Source organism: Artibeus jamaicensis, unplaced genomic scaffold (genome assembly GCF_021234435.1).
Source record: "Artibeus jamaicensis isolate MK-2021 breed Jamaican fruit bat unplaced genomic scaffold, CSHL_Jam_final contig_519, whole genome shotgun sequence".
NCBI lineage: Eukaryota > Metazoa > Chordata > Mammalia > Chiroptera > Phyllostomidae > Artibeus > Artibeus jamaicensis.
The window spans coordinates 29516063-29538438 of record NW_026521871.1 but is presented as its reverse complement, the minus strand read 5'-3'; the positions used below and the strand labels follow the sequence as shown (position 1 = coordinate 29538438).

The following is a 22376-nucleotide window of genomic DNA, read 5'->3' as shown; positions in this document are numbered from 1 at the left end:
ATGCCAGAAGTGGCCGCTGAGGAGCAGTAGGCAGGACCACGTGGTCCTGAAGGATGGGGGTAGGAGGAAGCTGGGGTCAGGGCTCTGTGTGGACTTGGCAAGACTGTTGCCATTACAACAGCCTTGATCTTGTATAATTTGGTGTGCTATTTAAGAACATTTTGACAGGTTTGTTCTTGTCCATTTACGGGATCTCAAGAAGATTTGGAGATGAAGTTAAGTAGCTTCTAGACCAGGTACCACCTGTGGCCAAAGAGCTGTTATATCAAAAACCCTCCTTGTTTTTTTTTGTTTTTGTTTTGTTTTTAGATTTTATTTTTAGGCAGAGTGAAAGGGAGGGAGAGAGAGGGAGAGAGAGGGAGAGAAATATTTATGTGCAGTTGTCTTTCGCACATCCCACAAACCGGGCACCCTGGTCTGCAACTCAGGCATGTGCCCTGACTGGGAATTGAACCAGCGACCCTGTGATTCGCAGGCAGACACTCAGTGCACTGAGCCACACCAGCCGGGGCCCCAAACCCTCCTAGTTAAAGAGGAAGTCTCAACTCTCATTGGAGACACTGTGTGTTTTCCAGCAGCTGACCAGGAGCTCAGACTTCTTCAGTCCCTAGTCAGGACCCCGGACTGATTGCCAGGTGTGGGCTTGAGGCCCACTTCCATCTTTCAGGCCCAGTCCACTGGGCATGTGTGCCTACTACAAACAGATCGCTCATTAGCAGTTGATTTGAATAGTTGCATGTGTGAGAAAAGAAAAGTAAAATGAGAGTAGCCTAATCTCCCGGTGGAGAGCTTTCTGGTCCACACAGGAAGGAAAGTTTGAATCGACAGCCCCAGCCTGCTGAGGTAAGAGGAAATCCAGGAAGGCCTTTTTGCACAGACTTTTCCCAATAGTGTGTCCTACTTCACCAGAAAACAATAAATATTCTAATTTTTAAAAAAGATCTGCGGTATTATAGGAACAGGTGGGTCGTGTGGAGTGAGGAAGGAACCAGGGTGTAGAAATCGGAGTCAGAGAGGTGAGGGGTGGGGAGGGGAGGGGTGGGGAGGGGAGGCAGCGCGGTCTCCACTCTCTCCCGTGTAGAAAGGGTGTCGGCCGTCGCCCTGCGGCACAGCAGTGCTGGTAGAAGGCCTGTAGGCCCTGTCCACCTGCCGTCCTGCACGGAGCAGTACTCACCTCTGGTGCCCTGAGGGAGGGGCCCCACTCCGGGGTAAGCGCCTTTTGTTTTTTCACACACTTCCGGGCGAACGTGAGGCAGAGAGAAGCCCTTGTTTCACAGGGCTTATGACAACCACAGTCTTACCTGAGAATGTGTGTGGGTGTTGGTGATAAACACATCATCACAATCAGAGACACTGAAAAAAAAGGGGGAATAAAAATGTTGTGGCCGGATCCTAAACCCTAAATATTCTTTGGCTGCCTTAAATGAAGTGAGGGCACTTCCCAGAATCCTGTTTATTTGGGAAATTGGAAAATTCTAACAGTCACACAAGAATGGTTTTGTTTTTCCGAGCTTTCCTGGCTTCCCCCTGGACCTAGAGCTGATTGCAGCAGCAGAAGTTTGAAAAGTAGGCGTGCATTCTCCTGGATTGTTAAATACTCATTAAATACTCATTAACAAGTATTAAATACTTGTTTCATCAGCTGAATTGCCCAAACTGCCGTGTGCTCTGCCTGCCACTGCTAGGGGACCCATGTCCTGTCTCAGCCCCCTTTTCTCCAGCCACCTGTACCCCATTCTGGGCCTGCTGTCCAACCTCAGTGTGCAGGGGCCAGGGGCCCAGGTGCAGGCTTTCTGCTCTGTTCTCACTGCAGACCTAGAAATAAATGTTTTGTCCTCTCACTGATTGCAAGTCAGGTCAGGAGAGCATCCATGCTTATCATTCATTCATACTTAAAAATTTTTTTCTTTTACTTTTCAATTACAGTTGACATACAATATTATGTTTCAGGTATACAATCCAGTGACTACACATTCATATAACTTATGAAGTGATTACCCTGATAAATCTAGTACCCATCTGACATCATCCGTAGTTATTACAATGTTATTGACTATTCCATATGCTGTACTTTACATCCCTGTGACTATTCTATAACTAACAATTTGAACTTCATTTTTTAAAAGATTTTATTTATTTTTAGAGAGAGGAAGGGAGGGAGAAAGAAAGGGAAGCATCAATGTGTTTGCCTCTCGAGCTCCCCCTAATGGGGACCTGGCCTGCAACCCAGGCATGTGTCCTGACTGGGAATTGAACTGGTGAACCTTTGGTTTGCGGGTTGGTGCTCAGTCCACTGAGCCATAGCAGCTGCGGCCAACTTGTACTTCTTAATCCCCTCACCTTTTCCACCCATCTTCCCATCTGGCAACTGCCAAAATGTTCTCTGTATCTTTAAGTCTGTTTCTGGTCTGCTTATTCATTTATTTTTGTTGTTTAGATTCCACATACAGGGGTGGGCAAAGGTAAGTTTACAGTTGTTTGTATGGAAAAATAGTATAATAATTAATGAAAAACACAAGAATTGTGTGTTTCACATTCTCACAACTGGAAACTTACTTTTGCCCAACTCTGTATAAATGAAATCATATGTCATTGGTCTCTGACTTACTTCATGCAGCACAATACCCGCTAGGTCCATCCACATTGTTGCAAATGGCAAGATTTCACTCCTTTTTTTAAAAATAACTAAGCCATATTTCATTCTATATATGCTCCAGTTCTTCTTTATCCATTCATCTATTGACAGACACTTGGGTTGCTTCTATATCTTGGCCACTGTAAATAATGGTGCAGTAAAAACATGGGTGCTTATGTTTTTTTGACTTAATGTTTTGGGTTTCTTCAGATAAATATCCAGAAGTGGGTTTGCTGGGTCCTTGTTTGTCTCATTATATACAGCCCTTGTTTTAAAGTCTATTCTGTCTGGTGTAAATATTGCTACTCCAGCTTTTATTTAATTTCCATTTTCCTGAAATATCTTTTCCCATCCCTTTCCCTTCGGTCTGTGTGTCTCGTATCTGAGGTCTCTTTTGACAGCCAGTGGTAGGGTCTTGCGTTGTTATCCATTCAGCCAGCCTATTTTTTTGATGGGAGCATTTAATCTATTTGCATTTAAAGTAATTATTGATAGATATGTATTTACTGCCATTTTATTACTTATATTTTTTATCTCTTTTGTTCTTCCTAAAGAAGACCCTTTAATGTGTCTTGTAATACTGGCTTGGTGATGATGAGCTCTTTTAACTTTTTCTTGTCTGGGAAGCTCTTTATCTTTCCTTTGATTCTGAATGATAGTTTTGCTGAGTGGAGTGATCTTGATTGTAGGTCCTTGCTTTTCATCACTTTGAGTATTTCGTGCCAGTCCCTCCTGGCCTGCAGAGTGTCTGTTGAGAAATCTGCTGACAGACTTATGGAAGCTCCCTTGTGGGTAACCAGCTGCTTTCCTTTTGCTGCTTTTGATTTTCTTCATCTTTGATCTTTGGCATTTTAATTATGACATGTCTTGGAGTGGGCCTCTTTACATCCATCTTGTTTGGGACTCTCTGTGCTTCTGGAACTTCCATGTCTCTTTCTTTCACCAAGTTGGGGAATTTTTCTGTCATCATTTTTTAAAATAGGTTTTCAATTTCTTGCTCTCTTCTCCTTTTGGCATGTCCATGATGTGAATGTTGGTGTGCTTGATGTTGTCCCAGAGTTTCCTTAAACTATCCTCAATTTTTGGATTTCTTTTTTTTTTTTTCTTCTGTTCTGACTGGGTATTTTTCTGCTTCCTTATTCTGATTTGATCCTCTGCTTCATCTACTCTACTGTTGATTCCCTCTAATGTATCCTTCATTTCACTTGTTTTATTCATAGTTTCTGACTGGTTCTTTATTTCCTGTCAACATTTTTATGTGTCCTCTGTTTTGAAGTTCCTCCTAAGTTCATCTGCTCTTCCCCTAAGGTCACAGAGCATTCTTATAACCAGTGTTTTGAGCTCTGCATCAGGTAGATTGCTTGTCTCCATTTTATTTAGTTCTTTTTCTGGAGTTCTGTTTTTTCCTTTGGGACATGCTTCTTTGTCTCCTCACTTTGGCAGCCTCCATGTTCATTTCTGTGTATTATGTGGAGCTGCTGTGTCTCCAGTCTCGGGAGAGTGGCCTGCTGTAGTAGGTGTCACATAGGGCCCCATGGCACAGCCTTCCTGGTCACCTGAGCTGCCTGCTCCAGGTATGCACTCTCCTGTAGTAGTCGAGCCTTGATTATTGTTGGCCTGTCAGTGGGAAAGATTTACCCCCAGGCCAATCAGCTGAGAGGACTAGTTGCACCACAGTCGAGCAGATGCTGTGCAGGAACTGACCCTATGAGAGGACTGGCTTATCAGGGCTCTGGTGCCCACTGAGTGTCATTCATGGAGGTGATTGGGTGATGCTCTGGCATTGTCTAAAGCTGTCCACTGGTGCACTGGCTTTTGGTCATCCCAGGAGGTGCAGGCCAAGGTAGCCACAGCCTGTGCCCTGCACAGGCCACCCAGTGGGAGCTGCAAAGCGATCTGCAGATGGCTGCTGCTTGTGCTGGACTTGGAGGTGCCCACAAGAGGCCAAGCAGTGAACCAAGGCTGGCTGCTGCTAGTGCCAGGCCTGGGCCACTTTAGCAAAAGCATGGGCACACTCAGACCAAATGCTGCTTGTTTGGGGTCTGTGGATGGATCTTTGAGAGATTTTAGGAAAGTCCCCAGAATGAGCCAAGACAGTCTATTTGCTTGGAGAAGCCACTGGAAAGGCTTGGGTGGGCCTGCAAGTTGCCATTCATTCATACTTTTATTGAGTGACTGAAGGAGGTCAGGTATGGTTGCGGGAGCTGTGGAGGCCCCACTACACAACAAGTATGAAATAAGTGACTATAGGAGGGGAAAAGAGAGGCTACACTCTAGCAAGACAGACCATAAATAAGTAGGTAAGAGATGGCAAGTGATTAGTGCTATGAAGAAAGAATGGCAGATAAACAGGTGGAGAATGGCAAAGCACGCTGTGCCCATTTAGAATGAGGAATCAAGAAAGGACCCTTTGATAAGGTGACTTTGGATCAGGCTTCTGGAAACCTCAGGTAGGTCTTTTCTGACTGGTCCAGAGCCCTTTACTCCTGGGGGGGAGGGGATCATCAATTGTCAGTGAAAGAGTGAAGCCAGCCCCTGCTATCTGGCTTGACTGAAGAGGGCATTTGTTCACGGAAGACATTTGCTTCAGTACATTTCACTTTTTAAAATCCTTTATTAAGACCTCTACTGATTTAATGCCCTCAGAAGCCTGGGTATGAAGTTCCTTCCTTCTGAACTTCCTACAAACTATAGTGGCTTAATTAAAGAACAATGAGAAAAATGTTTTTCTGCAAGCTTTATGCAACCTATTAAAGAACCTAAATGCTGCTTTTCACCCACTTTAGTTCTCTTGGGTGAAACAGGAGCCTGCCTGTGACATGTGACTGGCCACAATTGTGGGGAGAGCTGGGGTGATGTGGACCTTGGGAAACTTTTGTAAGTAACCAGAGTGATGAGGAAATCAGCTCCTCCATGATCAGCTGAACTTTCTATTGTGTGTTCTCAAAGTTATAATGTCGGCTACCTCAAATACCAGAGAGTTCCCTGGACAGGCACTGCCAGGCCTTCCGTGACGGTGACCGTGACCACTTAGTGTAGAGCCTTGTGGTAACTCCCCTGTGGGGCACTCACGAGGCCCCTCCCCCAGCTGCCAACCACATGCAAATCTTGGATGGTGAAGCGCAGGCTGGTGAGTTCTCTCCTTCCCACTTGTGGGTGCTATAAACAACAACTTTAAAGCTACAGGTTTCCAATGCACTGTGAACCTCGCTGATGGCCAGCCCCCGCTGACCACCAGCCCCAGGAAGGCTGCTGCACAGCGACACCTGGTGGCAGCCCGAGGAGCCCTGGGAAATGGCTCTGAAGCTCCCAGGTTTACACTCAGTCACCATGATGGAGGCAGAGGGTCCCTTGGTCATATGTTATGCTTTGGAGACTGGAATTTTCCCTTTCAAACCAAGCCTTACTGTTCTTTATACCATTTTATCTGAATAAACTAAAGGGAAGAGGAGAGAAGTGAGTGTGGATCACGTGGAGTGACTTGCCTTAGGGACAGGTGTGTACATGACATAGAACAAAGCAGGTTAATTTGAAACAAGTTAACCACCAATTCAGCCAGGTTTCCTCAAAGACAGAGGAAATATTTATCACAAAATTGTAAGTACAAGTTATAATCTTTAATTCTAATTGTTCGGAAACAGTCCTGATTTCTTCCAGGTCTCAACTTTTAAAACTAGTAATAGGGTGAAGTAGCTTGGGTTAAGGCTTTATCCACGTTAAGTCAGGCTACCCTTCAAAGTACTTCCTTGTGCTTCACAAATACCAAGGTGCTTCTCTGTGGCTTCAGTGATTGTCACAACAAACCCTCAATAGGTAAGGGTCCTCTGGGTTTAAAGTTCACTCCGACAGGCAGAAATAGAAATGGGGCGCTGAGAGGTTAAGGCTCAAGGGCCAATGCTTCGGAAGGAAGTCCACGTGACACCAGGGGTCAGAATCTAGACTGTCTGCTCCCCACCCCCACTCGGAGGTGTTTGAATGATGACTAAAATCATCTTGGGACGTCAGTAAACTAGTGTGATAGTGTAAACTTTCTAATAAAACCATTTTATAGTTTTTAGAAATAACATTACTTTCATTTGAAATTTAAAAATTTACCAGTTACTATTCCAGTGGCTTCCACGCTAAAAAGGTAACAAGGAAGAGGTAAAATTAATTTAAATATATTTTATTTAATTCAGTGCATCCAAATTTTACCAATTCAATATGGAATCAATATTTAAGAGTATTAGTAAAGTAAATGTTAATAAAAAGATTCTTCTTTTAATAATAAGTTCAAAATTTGGTGTCTTTTACACTCGGTTTCTTAATTTGGATGCTAAATTTTCATTCAAAATACTTGCTCTGTATTTAGATCTATAAAATTTACATCTGAAAAAGCCAGTTCACATACCCAAGTTATTCCAAACATACTTAAAGTTTTCCAGTAACTGAGTTGAGAATCAATTTAAATCAGCATTAAAAAAATAATAAAACCCTCACTTACTCAGTTGCACTAGCCAGCCCACAGCCCGAGTCCTGGGCGCCCCACAGGGGTCTGCTCTCTGCACAGGGTGTGGCTAGGCAGGCTCTGTGTGACCTCTTCTCAAAGTTAAAGAACTTTCTCGTCGCTTACACTGTCCACTCTCTCAACATAAGTAGTTAAATTCTTCTCAATTATGCTGCCTCATAATATGCCACATTTTCTAGTGAACTTTAAACCGCATTCAGATTTCACGTGTAAATGCTTCCTGCTGAGTGATGAAGATGCTTCTAAGGGCACGAGTTGTAAAATGACCCACCAATCATGCCTCTTTCTCCGATGCCAGCGTCACAACAAAGCATTAAACCAGACCTGAAGCGAGTGTGAAGGAGATACCGCTCTAGTTTTTACAAAGTAATGGTTAAATAATTCCTTTAATCGTTAAGGAATGATTCATGACATTCAAAAAGTAAAAACTTTTTATGCTTTAGCTCTCCAATTTACTTCATTATCTCTTTACTAGTTGAGTGTTTAAAAACTAAATGCTAAACACTTAAGTATTAGAGTGAATGACAACAGCTGTAGAATTTCTTATGTGACTTAGTTAAAACCCACTGATCAAACAGATGCTCAAATCTTTCCCAAAAGCGAGTAATTAACCCTGTGCTCCCCCTGCCGCGTGAGAGCCCAGTGCTGCAGCCCCGCCTCACATCCTGGCCCTCACACCTCTGGCCTGGTCCTCCAGCTCCAGTTTGGCGATGGCCGAGAGGTGGACTTCGTCGGGTCCATCTGCTATGCGCAGACAGCGCGCTATGGTGTACCTGGGCAAACAGAAAGAACAGGATGGCAGGAGTTACCAGAGGAACATGGTACCTCGACACCGGTCACTTTGATTCTGGCCACAGCAGTGATGAGAAAAAGAGCGCAGGGAAAATCAAGTGAAGAAGCCCAAGGACTTCTGAAAGGCCCCTTAAAGTGGCACAGTGCAGGGGGCTTGTCTCAGTCTTGGTTTGCTGTAGGTTACTAGAAATTGCTCGAAGAGATCTCATAGGTAAGCCACAAGCAGTGAACTATGAGTATATAATACTTATATGCTAAAAATACGTAGTACTATGTGTTTAGATCTTCCTTAAGGTTAAAATTTGATAGGGGAACCAAAGGGCACTTCTCCAGGGGGAGGGAGCTGGCTGTGGAGGCAAGTGGCCCTCCCTGACTCCTAGCACCCGGGATCCGGCCATGAGAGGGTCACCAGGGTGCTACTGCATGGACGGGCTTCATGGTGGAGGGGTATGACATCCCGAGTCCCTGCCTCGCCTGGCCCTGGGCTCCCTTTGGCCGTCTCTGCCTGCGCCTCTCCTGCCTGGTTCAGGGTGAACTCCCATGCTATTTCTTCTACCCAGGAACCCGGGTGTGGAAGTTTACACAGTTGAGTGAGATGGCCATTGTCCGTATAAGAGGTCTGTATTAAAGCACCCATGTTACAGCCGAACCTTCAACATGGGGGTTGGGGCGCTGACCTCCTGCATGGCTGAAAATCTGTCTAGGACTAGTACTTTATTTAGCTTTCAAGGATAATTTAGAGTAAATTGGTATCTCTATTTTCTTCTTAAATAATTAGTGTCAAGGCATCTGTAGGTTTGTGACTCCAAGCAGGTCAAATATGGGTGGTTCTTAACACCCACAGAGTAAATAGCATCTACTCACATATTAGCCAGAGGGTAATCCTGGGAAACACCTGCAGCTCCGCACACTTGGATGGCCCGGTCAATAATTTTGCAGACAGCCCGAGGGGCGGCCACTTTAATCATTGCAATCTACAAAAGCAAGATAGAAGAAGAATTTCCCTTTCTTCCACAATACACCACATGGCAGAATTTGATAAAATCTGTATTTTCTTTGTGAACTCTAACAAAGGAACTTTTCCACACACTCGCACCACTGAAACAGGATCTTTGATGAAAACCAACACAGAGATCCAGTGTAACACAGCTGATGGCCATATTTCAGTCAATGCAGACCTTTGGGAAAGGTATCACTTCTGAGTCACATTTTGTAAACCTAAAGAATTTCAGGCAGCTGATAAGCTACATCCATCACCATAGGGATGATAAAAAACATCCAAGAGTTTTCAGTAATCAGTTTTCTCTTAGCAATTTTACTTGCTGTTAGCATTAAGCGATCATGTTCCTATTCCACATAATCCAGAACCATAACGTGGCGGAGGACAAGCAGTTCTATGAAGCATTCACTGCATGGCAACCCAGTGCTGCACAGCCTGTGTCATCTGGGCCAGTCTTCTTTGCTAGCACCCCAGGCTTTTGGCAGAAGGGTTGGCTACTCTGCCCAAGGTCACAGAGCTGGCAGAAAGTGACACAGTGGGTACAATTCCAAGTCTCTGTGAAGTTTCAGGTCTCCCTACTCCCTGTTGCGGCATCTGAAGAGCACCGAAGACATTCTGCATCCTGAAAAATCACTCTCTAAACCAGCTCAGTGAAAGGAAAACTAGCAAGTGACATGCATTTATAATCCTTAAACCAGAAAACACAGAAGCTCCCAATGTTCTCAGTGCCATCAGAGTGCCACAAAACCCGACACGCCCATTGGAAGGGAGGCTGGAGAAGGCTCGTGAGGGGTGCTGCAGGGGCCTCACCTCCTTCCTGGCGTCAGCGCTGCCCAGAGTGTCAATGCTGTGGGCGGCTTTCAGGGTCAACAGGCGGATCTCTTCAATGGCAATGCGGCTTTCAGCAATCCAGTGAGCAACAACCTCCTGCAGGGGTCAGGGACCGCAAAAAGGAGGAGATGAGCTGATGTCTTACATCCCATGTAACAAGGCCTTGAACTCTGGTGAAAGCTCTCTAGTCCAAGGACTGTCCCCAAGCCTCGCTCTGTATATTTTTAAGTGAAAGAGTTTTTTCATCTGATACAACCTCTCTGCTAGTTGCAGAACCTTCAGGCACTTTGGTAGATGGTGGCTCTGGGGGAATCAGCCGGTTTCACCTAAGCTGTCTAATTTATGTGCTTGGCACACACGCCCTGATCAGGAGAGCAGAAGACTCTGCTTCAGCCTCAGCTCCAGGCCCGGTCTCCCATTCTCCCAGAGAGCCCTGCGCTGTGTGTAGACTGCTGGCACAGATTAAGAAAATGGCACTTCCAGTGACTTCTCCAGGAAAACAGAAAGATGTACTTTACCCATTTCTCTTGCTAAATGCAACCAAAAACCTAGGCATCATCTATAAAACAAACCTAAGAGAACTCCAAAAGGTGGCAAGAAGGCAGACCTGCCAGGGACTTCCGGACTAAAAGAACAACTTGGTGGTGACTTCCCTGGGTTTTCTCTTTGCCTCATATGTCTTGGAGTTGGAGCTGAGGAAGCCAGCAACCTGAAATTGTCGATGAGCACAAAGAATTATGCGAAAAAACAGCCCAAGGAAAGCTTATTCTCTGTAGCTGAGGGGTTGGGTAGGGGCAACCTAGCAAGAAAGCAGACTTACATGGAATAACTGCTCTACCCAAGTCAGACACCACAGAAAACCCTTCAGCCCTGCCCCTGCTCACACCAGCAAAGACTTCCACCCGCACCAGTGCTGTAATGAGGAGCCTCAGCCCCCCTGCCAGGGCGGTGTCAGAATGCCACGTGAGGAGCTGGGCCAGCAACAAGGACCATTCTCCCTGTGGTGTCCCTGGACTTCCATGCCACCACCTCCAAACAAGCCATCAGTGGTGAGTTTCCTTTTGACAGCTGTAAAATGGTGGTGACAATGTCATGAACAGACCCCACACTGGCCGAAAAGGGTTAAGTGGATAGAAAGTGCTCTGAGGAACTGCCAGGTGGCTTATTAAGACAGAACTTGGGCACAGAGCTTTCAGCCTTATCTCCTGGAATGTTTACAAGGCAGCTGGAAGGAGCCTCTGAATTCAGGGAAAAGGAATGTTAACTTCACACACACAAGCTGGCCCAGATTTTTGTTTATGACGTGCGTGCGCACACATCTCCTCTACTTCTGCCAGATCATTTTCTTTGTATCAAATGCAAAGAGTTTCCAGTAAAGGGAGTCATATTTCTGAAAAGCCCAGGCTTGTTCTGCTTGAAACATTAACCTGAAAAAGCAGGAGGGAAATTTCCCTTCAACGCAGTGTTAACACCTGTCCCCCGAAAGCAGCAGTTGAGCAGAGTGCTTCTGCGCATTCAAGATGCCTGTCCGGTGCCCTCCCTGCACCCTGCACCAGGGGAGGGATGAGACCTTAGACCCAGAAGAGCGTAAGAGGTGAGAGTGCCTTGAGCAACGTCTTCTCTCCTCCAGCAACAGTGGGGAGCAGCACCCACGGCCCAGTTCACTCCCGCTTACCTCCTCCCACAGAGCCCATCCGCAGGGCAGCCCCTGCCCTTGCTGTGTACTGAAGGGTTCCCCAGGAATGACTCCTGGGTGTGTGCCCTGCAGCAGGCTGTAGTTTTCCATAAGAACAATGTTATGACCAAATCACAGATACGATGAATAATATTTTACAAAAAGAAATATAACCTATAGAAATTTAAAGTAAAACTATACTGCAAAATTTTATAAGATGGTCACAAGTACACTGTCCAAGGGCATCAATGTACTAAAAAAAATACACATGTTCAACCAACACAAATACAATTCATCATGACATGCTTGACACTAACATGGTAGCAATCGAAAGCACGACATATTTAACGATAATTTTTCTTGTTTTCTTAAAAGTTAGAAGGGCTTTTGAGGGGATGATCTGCACATCCCACTTTGTAAAAAGCTTTCCAAGGAAGTCTGAAATGATACCTTCTTCTCTCTTGATAAATGTTCCCTAATTTTGATTATATTGCCTGCACATAATGCTGTTTACCGTGTAAACAACAGACTCGCGTGTGGTTTATGGGTGAGAGCTCAAAACTCACGAACGGCCCAGCAGATGTTGGTTCCACTTCTACTTGAGTTTCTCCGGTGAAGCAGCCCGCTCCCTGCTTGGGTCTCTCTCCTCTCACTGAGTGTTAGGCCCTTTCCCTCTGTCCTGACACTTACCTACCCTAACTCCTTCCAGAAAGCCCAAAGACAAGGCAATTCCTCTCCTGTTGGGGACCGCTCTGCCTGGTTTCAGGAATTGTAACTACCCCCCATGGCTAAGGATGAGCGAGCGACTTCCGGAATTCGAGCCACAGGAGACAAAGGTTGTCTCTGGTAGCAAACACTGCCTCAGTTTCGTCTCCCTGCCCCCAAAGCTTGGTCAGAAATCAATGACCGGTAAGACTACTCACAGAGAGAGTGGCAACCTAAGCCAAACTCGATCACTTAGGAGGCCTTCATGGAAGGACTGGGGGGGGGGCTGCAACAAAGAGGAAACAATGGACCCTTGCCCCCCCACTATGTGACATAGCCTGAGTCCCCATGTCCTCTAATCCACTTAAGCCTGAAAACCTGTGATGGGGAGGTGGTGCAGCTCCTTGCCTTGCTAGAGCAGTATCTGGGATAATCAGGCATAAGAAAGAATTCCTAAAAATCCTGTGAAACCTGCTTTGCTAAGAGTGCTTTCATGCATCTGTTAAGCGTCCAAACAGGAAATGAGTATGTCTCCCAAAGTTTCTGCAAACCCCCTTCCTGACAGACTCTGACTCAGACTAAGCCCTCAGATTTCTTTGAAATGTTATCTACTGTTTGATCCTTGCTGCCCTGTATTCCTGTGTATTACAACCCAATAAAAGCCCCTGGAGGAAGGGGCTCCAGGCCTTTTTCCTCTGAGAAACTGGCCACCTCTCCTCCCCAAGCAGATCATGTCTTGGTAGTGTTTACTTTCATCCGTGGTGGGCAGGGGGACTTGCGGGCAAAAGTCGCCCCCACATTCTCCCTCACAACAGCCCTCATGGACTACCAGGCTCTCTAGAGAGAATGGGAATCTGAGGAATTCTGAGACTCCCCTCAGAGAATGGGAATCTGTCCATACTCTGTGTGCTGAGGTGCTGAAGCACTTTAGGAGTTACTGAGTCTTTCACACAGATAACTCTCTCTCATCAGACTGTATTCAAATACAGATGTAAATATGCTTTGGGGAAAAGAATTAGCTGGTTTGTGTAGAGGAAATCTCTCTGCCCAAGGAATGCTGTTTGGTTCAGGGTTAGCCTAGTGTGTCGGGCTGTAGTAAGTGGAAATAAATGGTTATCCTCACGTGGGAATGCAGTTTCTTCCGAAAGGCCACCCTCTGCGCTGCCCGCTCACACATGATCTGCAAAGCACGTTCCGCCAGGCCCACTGTTCTCATGCAGTGGTGGATTCTGCCGGGTCCAAGGCGGCCCTGGGCGATTTCGAATCCCCTCCCCTCACCTGTGAGGGGAAAAGGGGGCATGAGGTGACTACGGTCCACGTGTTGTGTCCTGAGGACTCATGTACACAAATCCTGAGCAAATGACGAGCTGCCCTCAGTATAGATAAAGGCCGTCCTGGCAGGGAAGAAGTCAGTTCTACAACCGGGTTCATTATAGACTGATGGAACTTCTCACTGCTCAGTTTTTAAACTGCCACCAGTAAATGTTGTGATCAAATTTAAGAACTATTACCTGAGTATCTACTACACATAAGCTATCAATGCCGTGCTGGTTACAAAGGTCGGTTTGACGCAGTCCCTGCAGTAGGGACTGGGGACAAGGACAAAGACAGGCGCAGGAGGGAGAGACTGCAACCTCAGGGCTGGGCAGGCACAGGCGTCCAGGCTGAGTGCATGGGACGAGGGACGCAGACGCCTCCCCGAGAGAGGTGCCGTCTGACATTCCCTGAAGGCGAGTGGGATTCCAGTAAAGCAAGAGGGTGGAGTCATTCCAGACTCACAGTGCTCAGAGTTATTACACTTTGATGTGTGTGCGGCTTGAATTCGGAGAGTGCTGAGGTTTTCTTAAGGAGAGGCCTGAGGACCATGTTCTAGGAAACTGTGTGTTGCTCTGAACTATATAATTTCTTAGCTGTGTTTTCAATTGATGTGGTGCAAAATCACAAACACTTTAATAAAATATTCTATATAAGAAAATCCACAAAATAGAAAAATGTTCCCCTGTAAATGGACTAAGAAGGGAAATGAAATTAAGGTGGACTTCCTATCTTTTCCACTTTTAGACCTGAAAATATCTCAACACACAACACCACAGGATCATTTTTGCAAATGTATCTCACCTAGGATCACATTGGTGGCAGGCACTCGCACTTGATTAAAATGGATCTCAAGATGCCCTCCATGCAAATAATCTATCAAATAGGAAATAAAATTTGAAAGAGCAAAAGGAATTCACCAGAAGAAAACAAAACAGTCTCATGTAATTAACCTGCTGAAGTGTAATTTCCCAAAGAAAGTAGGCCTCCCACGCCTCGGGTGTCACAGGCCTCCCCGGGCAGGTGGGAGCCCCGAGCCCCGGCAGCCCCCGGTGGCCCCAGCGGCCCCAGCCTGGGAAACTCGTCCAGCGTTCAAGTCAGCAGGGACTGTAGAAATCTTCCGTCCATTCTGAACGTGTCTCTGAAGCTGCAGAGCTTTCACAGTGGAAGATGGCCGCACAGCTCCAATCAGATCATTTTATTATTGCTGCTTCTTTGAAGTTTTTAATATATGGGCTTCCAAAGAAAATTTTGTTTGGAGGGAAAAAAAGGTTTCTATAGTTTAAAAGTGAAAGTGCATAATGCAATGCAAGTTTCTTATTTTTTCATTGTAGAAACCGATGCACAGATGCGAAGGGGCTGCTGAGGGAGGAGGCGGGCTCGGCACAGACGAAGCGCAGGCAGGCCCTGCGGGGTGTTCACTCCCGGCCTCGGCTTGTTCACTGCGTGTCCCCTCCTGCAAGTGCTGGGGCTGGGAACACATTCACATTTCTGTCTTCACAGCGCCCCTCATCTCCGCCAAGTTCTGGAGATAATCTCTTGCTCACTCCACACCCTTTTCCTGTCAGAAAGACCTTAGTAATCAACCTTCTCCACACTGTTTCTTTTGGCCTTGGGCATTGGGAGTTGGAGAGGTGCTGGAGAAGTGGTCACACTGAAAATTCTCACATGGCTCTGCAGTGGCATTTGCAGCCGATCTCTGTTATGAACCCGCTTCGGGAGTCTGCACACGGCACTACAACTGCCCACGCACAGTCTGCTGTGCTGAGCTTGCTCGTCCCCGTTTAACCCGTGGGTAAATTCTACCACAGCCTCCTATGGGGACAACCACGTCAAGTGGTCCATGGAACTTCAAGTCCCACTCTGTTCCATGAATGTTTTCACTGGCCTTACTCAACAATAAAGAGAAGGCCAGCTTCTCATGGAACATGAAGTTCTGTGAACTTTTTCACAGCATCATCACCTGCTGTGTAATCACTATGCTTTCAAATGTACTTATTTACATGTTTATAGTCATTCCCCCAGCCCCACCCCATGTAATCTCTACGAGGGCAGAGGGTCTCTGTTTTCAGTCGTGCACATTAAGCACTGAGAATAGCCGTCAGCACTCAGACCCGCACTGAGTGAACGACCGAGCTGCGGGGAAACAGTGGGCGTGAGTCTGGCATGGGTGGCAGGAAATAAAATGCCCTTGCTTCTTAGAAATTCTATGCATGGAGCAAGAGAAGGAAAAGTTTTGCATTCAAATCAGGCAACACTGCTTGCTTATTAAGAGCTCTTATAGGTTGATTAAGATAGTTAAACATGAATTTTATTGTGGACTAACTGGCCTTCATTTTTCTGCGTGTATCTCATGAACCCATTCTCCTGGATGACAGACAGAAGACTGGTGGCCAGCAGAGCTGTCCTTCCTTGGATATGACCTGCCCTTTCCCAAAGTGCAGAGAACAAGGGGTACTGCTGTGCCACCTCTTTTTATCTGATGGCGTTTATGTTACGACAGTTGTTGGGGCCAAAAGGTTTCTAAGAACACATCTCGTGCACTGAAGCGCCGTCTCTCCCCTTCAGTGACACCACACACCGCAGCCTAGCCACACGGCCACGCTGATGGGGCACTCACCCAGGTAGCCAAAAACTGACAGAGGCCTCCTGACTTCTACTCCAGGCGTGCTGAGAGGGACAAGAATCATGCTGTGTTGTTTGTGTCTGGTCAAAAGAAAAACAGACATGAGGAGAAGCCTGCTAAGTGGAAAAATAAGACATGGTAGGCAGAACTGCAGCTGTAGTTCTTGTTGCTGTCATGTGATCGTGCCAGGAGTGCTGTCCAGAATGCGTGTAAAAACCACGCCAGGCAGAGTGGGATGTGGGCTGGGATCCGAGACGTAACAGGGATTTGAAAATGTGTGAAAGTTATTTACTGAGGCTTCTCATCGCTCAACAGTGGGAACTGATGGCATACCATGGTAAACATTTCAGGACCACTGCCTTTGATTTACACATCACTTAATTACTTACAGACAGCTTGGAAAAATTTTGGCTTATAATCTGACCTAGAAAGCTGTGAGGATTCACAGCAATACTCTAATACTGGAATTTCCACAGTGAAGAATGTGCAGCAACACTCCCTAAAATGTTTTCTCGATATATCTTTAAGCAAAATAACAGTAAAATACAAGTACATGACATTTAATCTCATAATGTATTTTATATTATTATGATTTGTGAGCCCAAATGGTGCGTTTTAAGTAAATTAAGTGGACAGAGAGAAAGACTGACTGGTAATCCTATACAGACTCCCAATCAAATTGTTTTATTACCTGGCTGCTGAGGTATTTTTAGTTCTTCCCAAAACAATCGCAATTTTGCACTTCGGATTCCCAGCTCCTAACACCAAGGGGAAAGTGTACAGAAAACATAAAAGGAAATTTTTAGTCTGACATTATACCCTAAAAATTCTAATTCTTCCAAGTTTATCTCTGGCAAAAAAACAAGAAAAATCCTTGATTTGTGAACAAAAATCCACTTCTGTACAAAACTGTGTGTCGACTCAGGAGGAATGACCCGGTGAGGCCCAGAATGGACGCTGTCCGTGAAAACTGCCGCATGTCGGTGAGCAGGAGTGAAGCCGCGAAGCAGCCGCAAGCCTTCAGACCACAGGACAGCTGTGCTGCTCCTACCGTGTCAGACTGCAGCCCACAGTCCCTCACGTCCAGAGCTCCTGCTTTCCAGCACGTAGCCAAGAAGGCATTAAAGCTCATAGGACGTTTCCTCCCCAACCCGTGGCTGAGAAATGAAGCTAACTTCCCCAGCTGCGAGCAGGGCGAGGCGCGCCTGCTGGAGCATCGCAGTCGCTGCCCCAGACCACGGCGCCTGCCCTGGCCACGCCCTGGAGCAGCAGAAGGCGCAGCTGTGCTCCGCGTACGTGAGGCTCTCCGGCTACAGAAAACCTAGGTTCTCATTTATGTATTCAGGGGTAGAAATTTGAAAATATAGTTTCTCTCATTTTAAGGCAAACTTTTACTTTATCGTAGTTCAGAGGTCTATGGCCTCATAGCAAAAAGCACATTCCACTTTCACCAATAAGTCTAAAATCCTGGTCCCACAAGGAAACTACCATTTAACTGGCTTTCTAATTACAAGGCCATAAACGACTGGGTCAGACTAAGTTAAACACATCTGTACAAACTCTTAAATTATCATATTTTTTCTTCTGACTTCTCATAAAAAGTGGTTTCAAGAGATTTGAAGTGACGTGAAGGTTCCCTGAGAAATGTCAGGAATGATGTCACATAGCCGAATGCCATGAAGCCCCAGCAGTTTAGAAGGAAAACACCACAGAACGTATTGGGGGACCACGCAGGGATGTAACCAGTAAAACCCACACTGGGATTTTTATCTATGGGACAAATGATCCGGTTCCTTTAACAATTAAACTGAAATAAAAGGAAAGAGAGGGAGCCTGCAGATTAAAAATGACTTTAAAAGCGTATCAACCAACAGTAATGTTTACATATCCGATGCCAGTGCAGTCACACAAACTGGAATGAGTGAATGACAATTGTGAAACAATCATAAATGTGAATCCTTCCTGGACACACTGACACTGACACAACTTCGGGTGTGCTAAGGGCGCTGTGGCCACACTTTTAAAAGTGCCCCAACTGAGAAACATCATAGAACATCGGAGGGGAATGATGTGATGCCTGGACTCCATCTCACATAAGACGGGGGGTGGGAGCAGGGATGAAGCCTGACTGAACATGAGCTGAAAGCTGCTGTGTGTGGAAGCTGTCCAGAGAGTGTCCCTAGGAGGCGCGCATGCAGCAGCGACACGGAGGAGGGACAGGCCGGCACGCTGCCAGGGTGTCTGGGACTCTCCCAGTAATGGTTCACAGTAATGGTGAACAGGACCAGTAATGGGCGGCGGCAGGGCCCGGAGAGAAGAACAGTGTGGTCTCTGCAGCCTGCGAGGGGACTCAGCAGAGGGCACAGTGAAGAGTCGGTGCTAGAAGAAAAGGTGATGAGGCAAGAAACAGAGAGCAAGGCAAGCTGGGGTTAAACACTGAAAAGTGAGAATGGGTCCACTTTAAACCCTAGCACTTGCATTTGAAATTGTGAAACTCCATGCAGTTGGATCTCTTGATCTATAGGAAAAAAAAAAAGACAAATGAAACAGAATGCACAACTGTAGCTCTTGTAGTATTTTCAGTCTATTGCAGGGGAGACTAAACAGAGAAAACTATATAATGGGAACAGTCTAGAATTTGCTAGAGTTCAGAATGGAAAACTGAATTGATAGCTTTTCTAAATCCAACTTGGAAAGATTCAAGATGGCCAGAACTGTTTCCCACTGATATAAAAATGTAAAAGTATGATGAAAGTATAACCTTAACAGAAAAAATATAGAAGGTGAGGCGTGGGATTGGTCAGCAGCAGATGAGGGCTCAGTGAATGCCCAGGAAGCAGAAAGGGGCAAGCTGACCAGCGGCAGGGACAGAGAAGTCAAGAGTCTAGGAAAGGATGGAAGGAACCATAAAGGGAGAGGGCTCGGGCCCCAGAGTCCAAAGGTATAACTGAGAAGTGAGGCTACCAGATTTATGAATGGGCACGGTTATGAAATTTATGAATGGGCGCCGTATCAGGCACCACTCACAGGCCAGTATCAGACAGCCTAAGGAGAAAAGCACACAGTGTGTTACTGAAAACTTGAACAAAGTCATTCCGACACTTGAAAACCTGAACAAAGTCAGCTTCCCGTCAGCTGACTCTCAAGTGAGTCCCAGCTGGTCTCCTTACAGAATTCCTACTCAGGAGAAAAATGTGGCTGGAAAAGAGCTCCGAGTTACTAATGAAGAAGACAACCAATTGCTCTTCCTCTTCTCTTAAGTCTGAACAGAAAATCAAGGACCTGCAGTATGTGAAGAGAGCTTACAGCATTAAAGAGAATAACTGTCCAAAATAGGGAATAAGAGGCCCCCAAGGAACAAAATAAAAGAAACAGAACCTAAAACAAAACAAAATTCAGCCAAACTGAACAACAAAACCTCTAGTTAATGCAACCTGAGAGACCCAAAGGTATTGCGGCCATAAAACCAGAAAAGAAATGTTATGAAACAGGAACACCAGGAAACACGAAAATAAAAACTCCGAGTGATTAACCTATGACTGCTCAGACATAAAATTCAACAGAATCCCTGCAAGTCAAGTCAGGAAAATTCCCATAAGCAGAGGAAAAAGTCAGAGATTAAGAACAGGAGAGCAAACATAGAGATACTTAGAGCAAAAACATAAAGTCTAACATCAGAATAAAAGGGGTCCAATAAAGAGAAAATAAAGGAAAGAACTTATCGAGGAAAGTTGTAGAAGAAAATTTTCTAAAACCGAAAAATAAGTCTTTAGATTAAAAGGACCACTGCCTGGCAAGAACCTTCAGATATGCGCTTGTGACACTTCAAAACACCAGCAATAAAAGGGAAACCCTAAATGGTTTCAGAGAGGAAAACCAGTCCCTTATAAAGGAATAAGGATTAGACTTGCATCAGGCTGAAGACTTTCAGGGAGAGGCCTTGAGAAAAGAATGAATTACAGGTACAATCTAGAATGTGTTGATGTGTAAGAGCAGATAATAAAACCAAATAATCCAATGCAAGAAAAATGGCAATTAGAAACTCCAGGAAAATACTTTCTGAATGTACAAGTGAACCATGGTCCAAATATAAAACCAACTACAAACAGGGCATGAACTGAAGTAATGCCTAGAGTGGAATATAAGCTTCTAATCGACCTTGATGCTCTTTCGAGTGGCCAAGGGGATATTACCTTGCCTCAGTTAGAGAAGGGCACGCAATCTAACACACTTAGATTAGAGAAGGGCACGCAATCTAACACACTTAGACCGGCACCGAACACTGTTAACCAGGCTCTGTAAAGCAAGCGTGCTGGGTGTGGGTTTTCCAAGTTGAGTCCCTGTGGTCAAGCACACCATAGAGACACAACATAAATGTCAGTTCTCCCGACAACGTAAAAGTAGAGGCTGTGGCTGCCATAAGCTATGATATGGAAGGAAGGGATAAAAGGTAAAGAAAGCAGTAAGTGCACTCATATCCTCGTGTTACAAAGTTAAGCTTGAAGAGAGTCTGTCCATGAAGATGCAGAGGAAAGATCACAGATCATTTAAAGTTTAAAAGTAATTGAAATATTGGAAACAATAATATATATGTGGAAATGGCGATCATATTACAAATGAGTGAAACTCTCATATTCAAATTGGAGAGTCAATGGATAGTGCCTAACATGAATAAACTTGGAGAGAAAAAAACTTCTGACTTAAAATTAGAGCACAAACCAGAGCACTCAAGCTAGAAGATGTTAGAAGAGTTTTCTCTGTGGTGTGGTACTGGGGTGTGGAGGAATGGGAAACAGTATGCTCTTAGACATGTTCTCATTTGTTACCATTTCTAATTTAATAATAATAGTAATAATTTTATTTTACTATTATTTTTTAAACCTTTATTTATTTTTAGAGAGGGGAAGGAAGGGAAAAAGAGGGGGAGAGAAACATCAATGTGTGGTTGGTTGCCTCTCACACACCCCCTACTGGGGACCTGGCCCACAACCCAGGCATGTGCCCTGACTGGGAATCGAACTGGTGACACTGGTTCGCAGCCCACGCTCAATCCACTGAGCCACACCAGCCAGGGCTAACAGTAATAATTTTAAGAGCATTTTATAAACTAGCCTACCATCTTGCAGACAAATTAGATCAGAGGAAGAGGGGACAGAGACTTGCTGAGTAAACTGCAACATGTTGTTTTTTTCCCCTTTCCTAATCTCTTTTTAATTTGAACATTTAACACAGCTGCAGAGAAGCATTTCCTGCCCAGGGCAGGGCATTTTCCCCACTTCGTCTGTGTGATAATGCACAACTCTAGAAGTCCTCCGTGCACGCTCTGCCTTATGAAACATGTAAACTGATTTTTAAAAATGCACTAAAAATAACCTTCATCCGGGAAAGGGAGAGAAGGGGGAAGAAGACAGTGTGCCTAAACTAATGACTCAGTCCATGCCCAGGCTTGTGGTGACATAAGGAAACACCTTAGACTGGTTTAGACCTCGAATCACACGACTGCTTTCCGGCCCTGTCGGGACCTGCACTTGCATCTACGTACAGGAACATATGATCCATCTGTGACTAGAGAGTACAGGAGAAGCCTGTTAACTTAGAACAGGACATCTTAAAAAATCGACATGAAGTTGGTGAGTAGATACCACACTGTAATCACAAAACAAATAGGCAAAATTGTCTCCAAATGTATGACTTATTGTCTCTATTACACATGAGGTAAAGAGCTACACCATTTTTTCCTGCCTTCTGGGCTTTTGCAACATAATCATTACTAAGTCCAATTGTTTCAAGTAAAATTAAAAAGTTCTACTAAAAAGAAATAAATCTGTTTTTCATTAAAAGAAAAATACAAGCGTTTTCATAATACAAGAGAAATGTCATGTTGTTCAAATAGAGCGCTGTACAAAGCCCTGAACAGTCGGCAGTCTGGGTACTGACATTAGACAGTAGGGCCCCTTAATTCAGGATAAACATATTTATTTAAACAGCTGATAATAAATCACAGTATTCGAATTTGTAGAGAGAGAGTGTGTGCGTGTGTGTGTGTGTGCGTGTGTGATTTTTTGAGCAGTTCTAGGTTCACAACATTTAGGGGAAGGTACAGAAGTCCCTTGTATGCCTCCTGCCCCCACCCACACGCGGCCTCCACGACTTCCAGCATCCCCCACCAGCAGGCCCGTCTGTTAAAGTAAACTTACACTGACCGATCACAGTCACCCAAAGTTCACAGTTTATACCACAGTTCACTAGATGCTGTACATTCTGTGGGTCTGCGCAAATGCACCACGACGC

General features: G+C 45.2%; 2 protein-coding genes across 2 annotated transcripts in view; one reads left to right on the top strand and one right to left on the bottom strand.

Moving 5' to 3' along the window:
- The window catches only part of ACKR4 (atypical chemokine receptor 4), a 40520-nt gene that overhangs the window by 5620 nt on the left and 12524 nt on the right, over positions 1 to 22376 (top strand). The gene's annotated exons all lie outside the window — the stretch shown is intronic.
- The window catches only part of ACAD11 (acyl-CoA dehydrogenase family member 11), a 64101-nt gene continuing 47971 nt past the window's right edge, over positions 6247 to 22376 (bottom strand). Inside the window, exons 14-20 of the mRNA XM_037143883.2 lie at positions 16777 to 16843; positions 16080 to 16165; positions 14264 to 14335; positions 13269 to 13423; positions 9745 to 9861; positions 8799 to 8908; positions 6247 to 7915 (exon numbers count right to left, since the gene is read on the bottom strand). Coding sequence (XP_036999778.2) covers positions 7801 to 7915; positions 8799 to 8908; positions 9745 to 9861; positions 13269 to 13423; positions 14264 to 14335; positions 16080 to 16165; positions 16777 to 16843 — 722 coding nt within the window. The 3' untranslated portion in view covers positions 6247 to 7800. The remainder of the gene's footprint in view (positions 7916 to 8798; positions 8909 to 9744; positions 9862 to 13268; positions 13424 to 14263; positions 14336 to 16079; positions 16166 to 16776; positions 16844 to 22376) is intronic.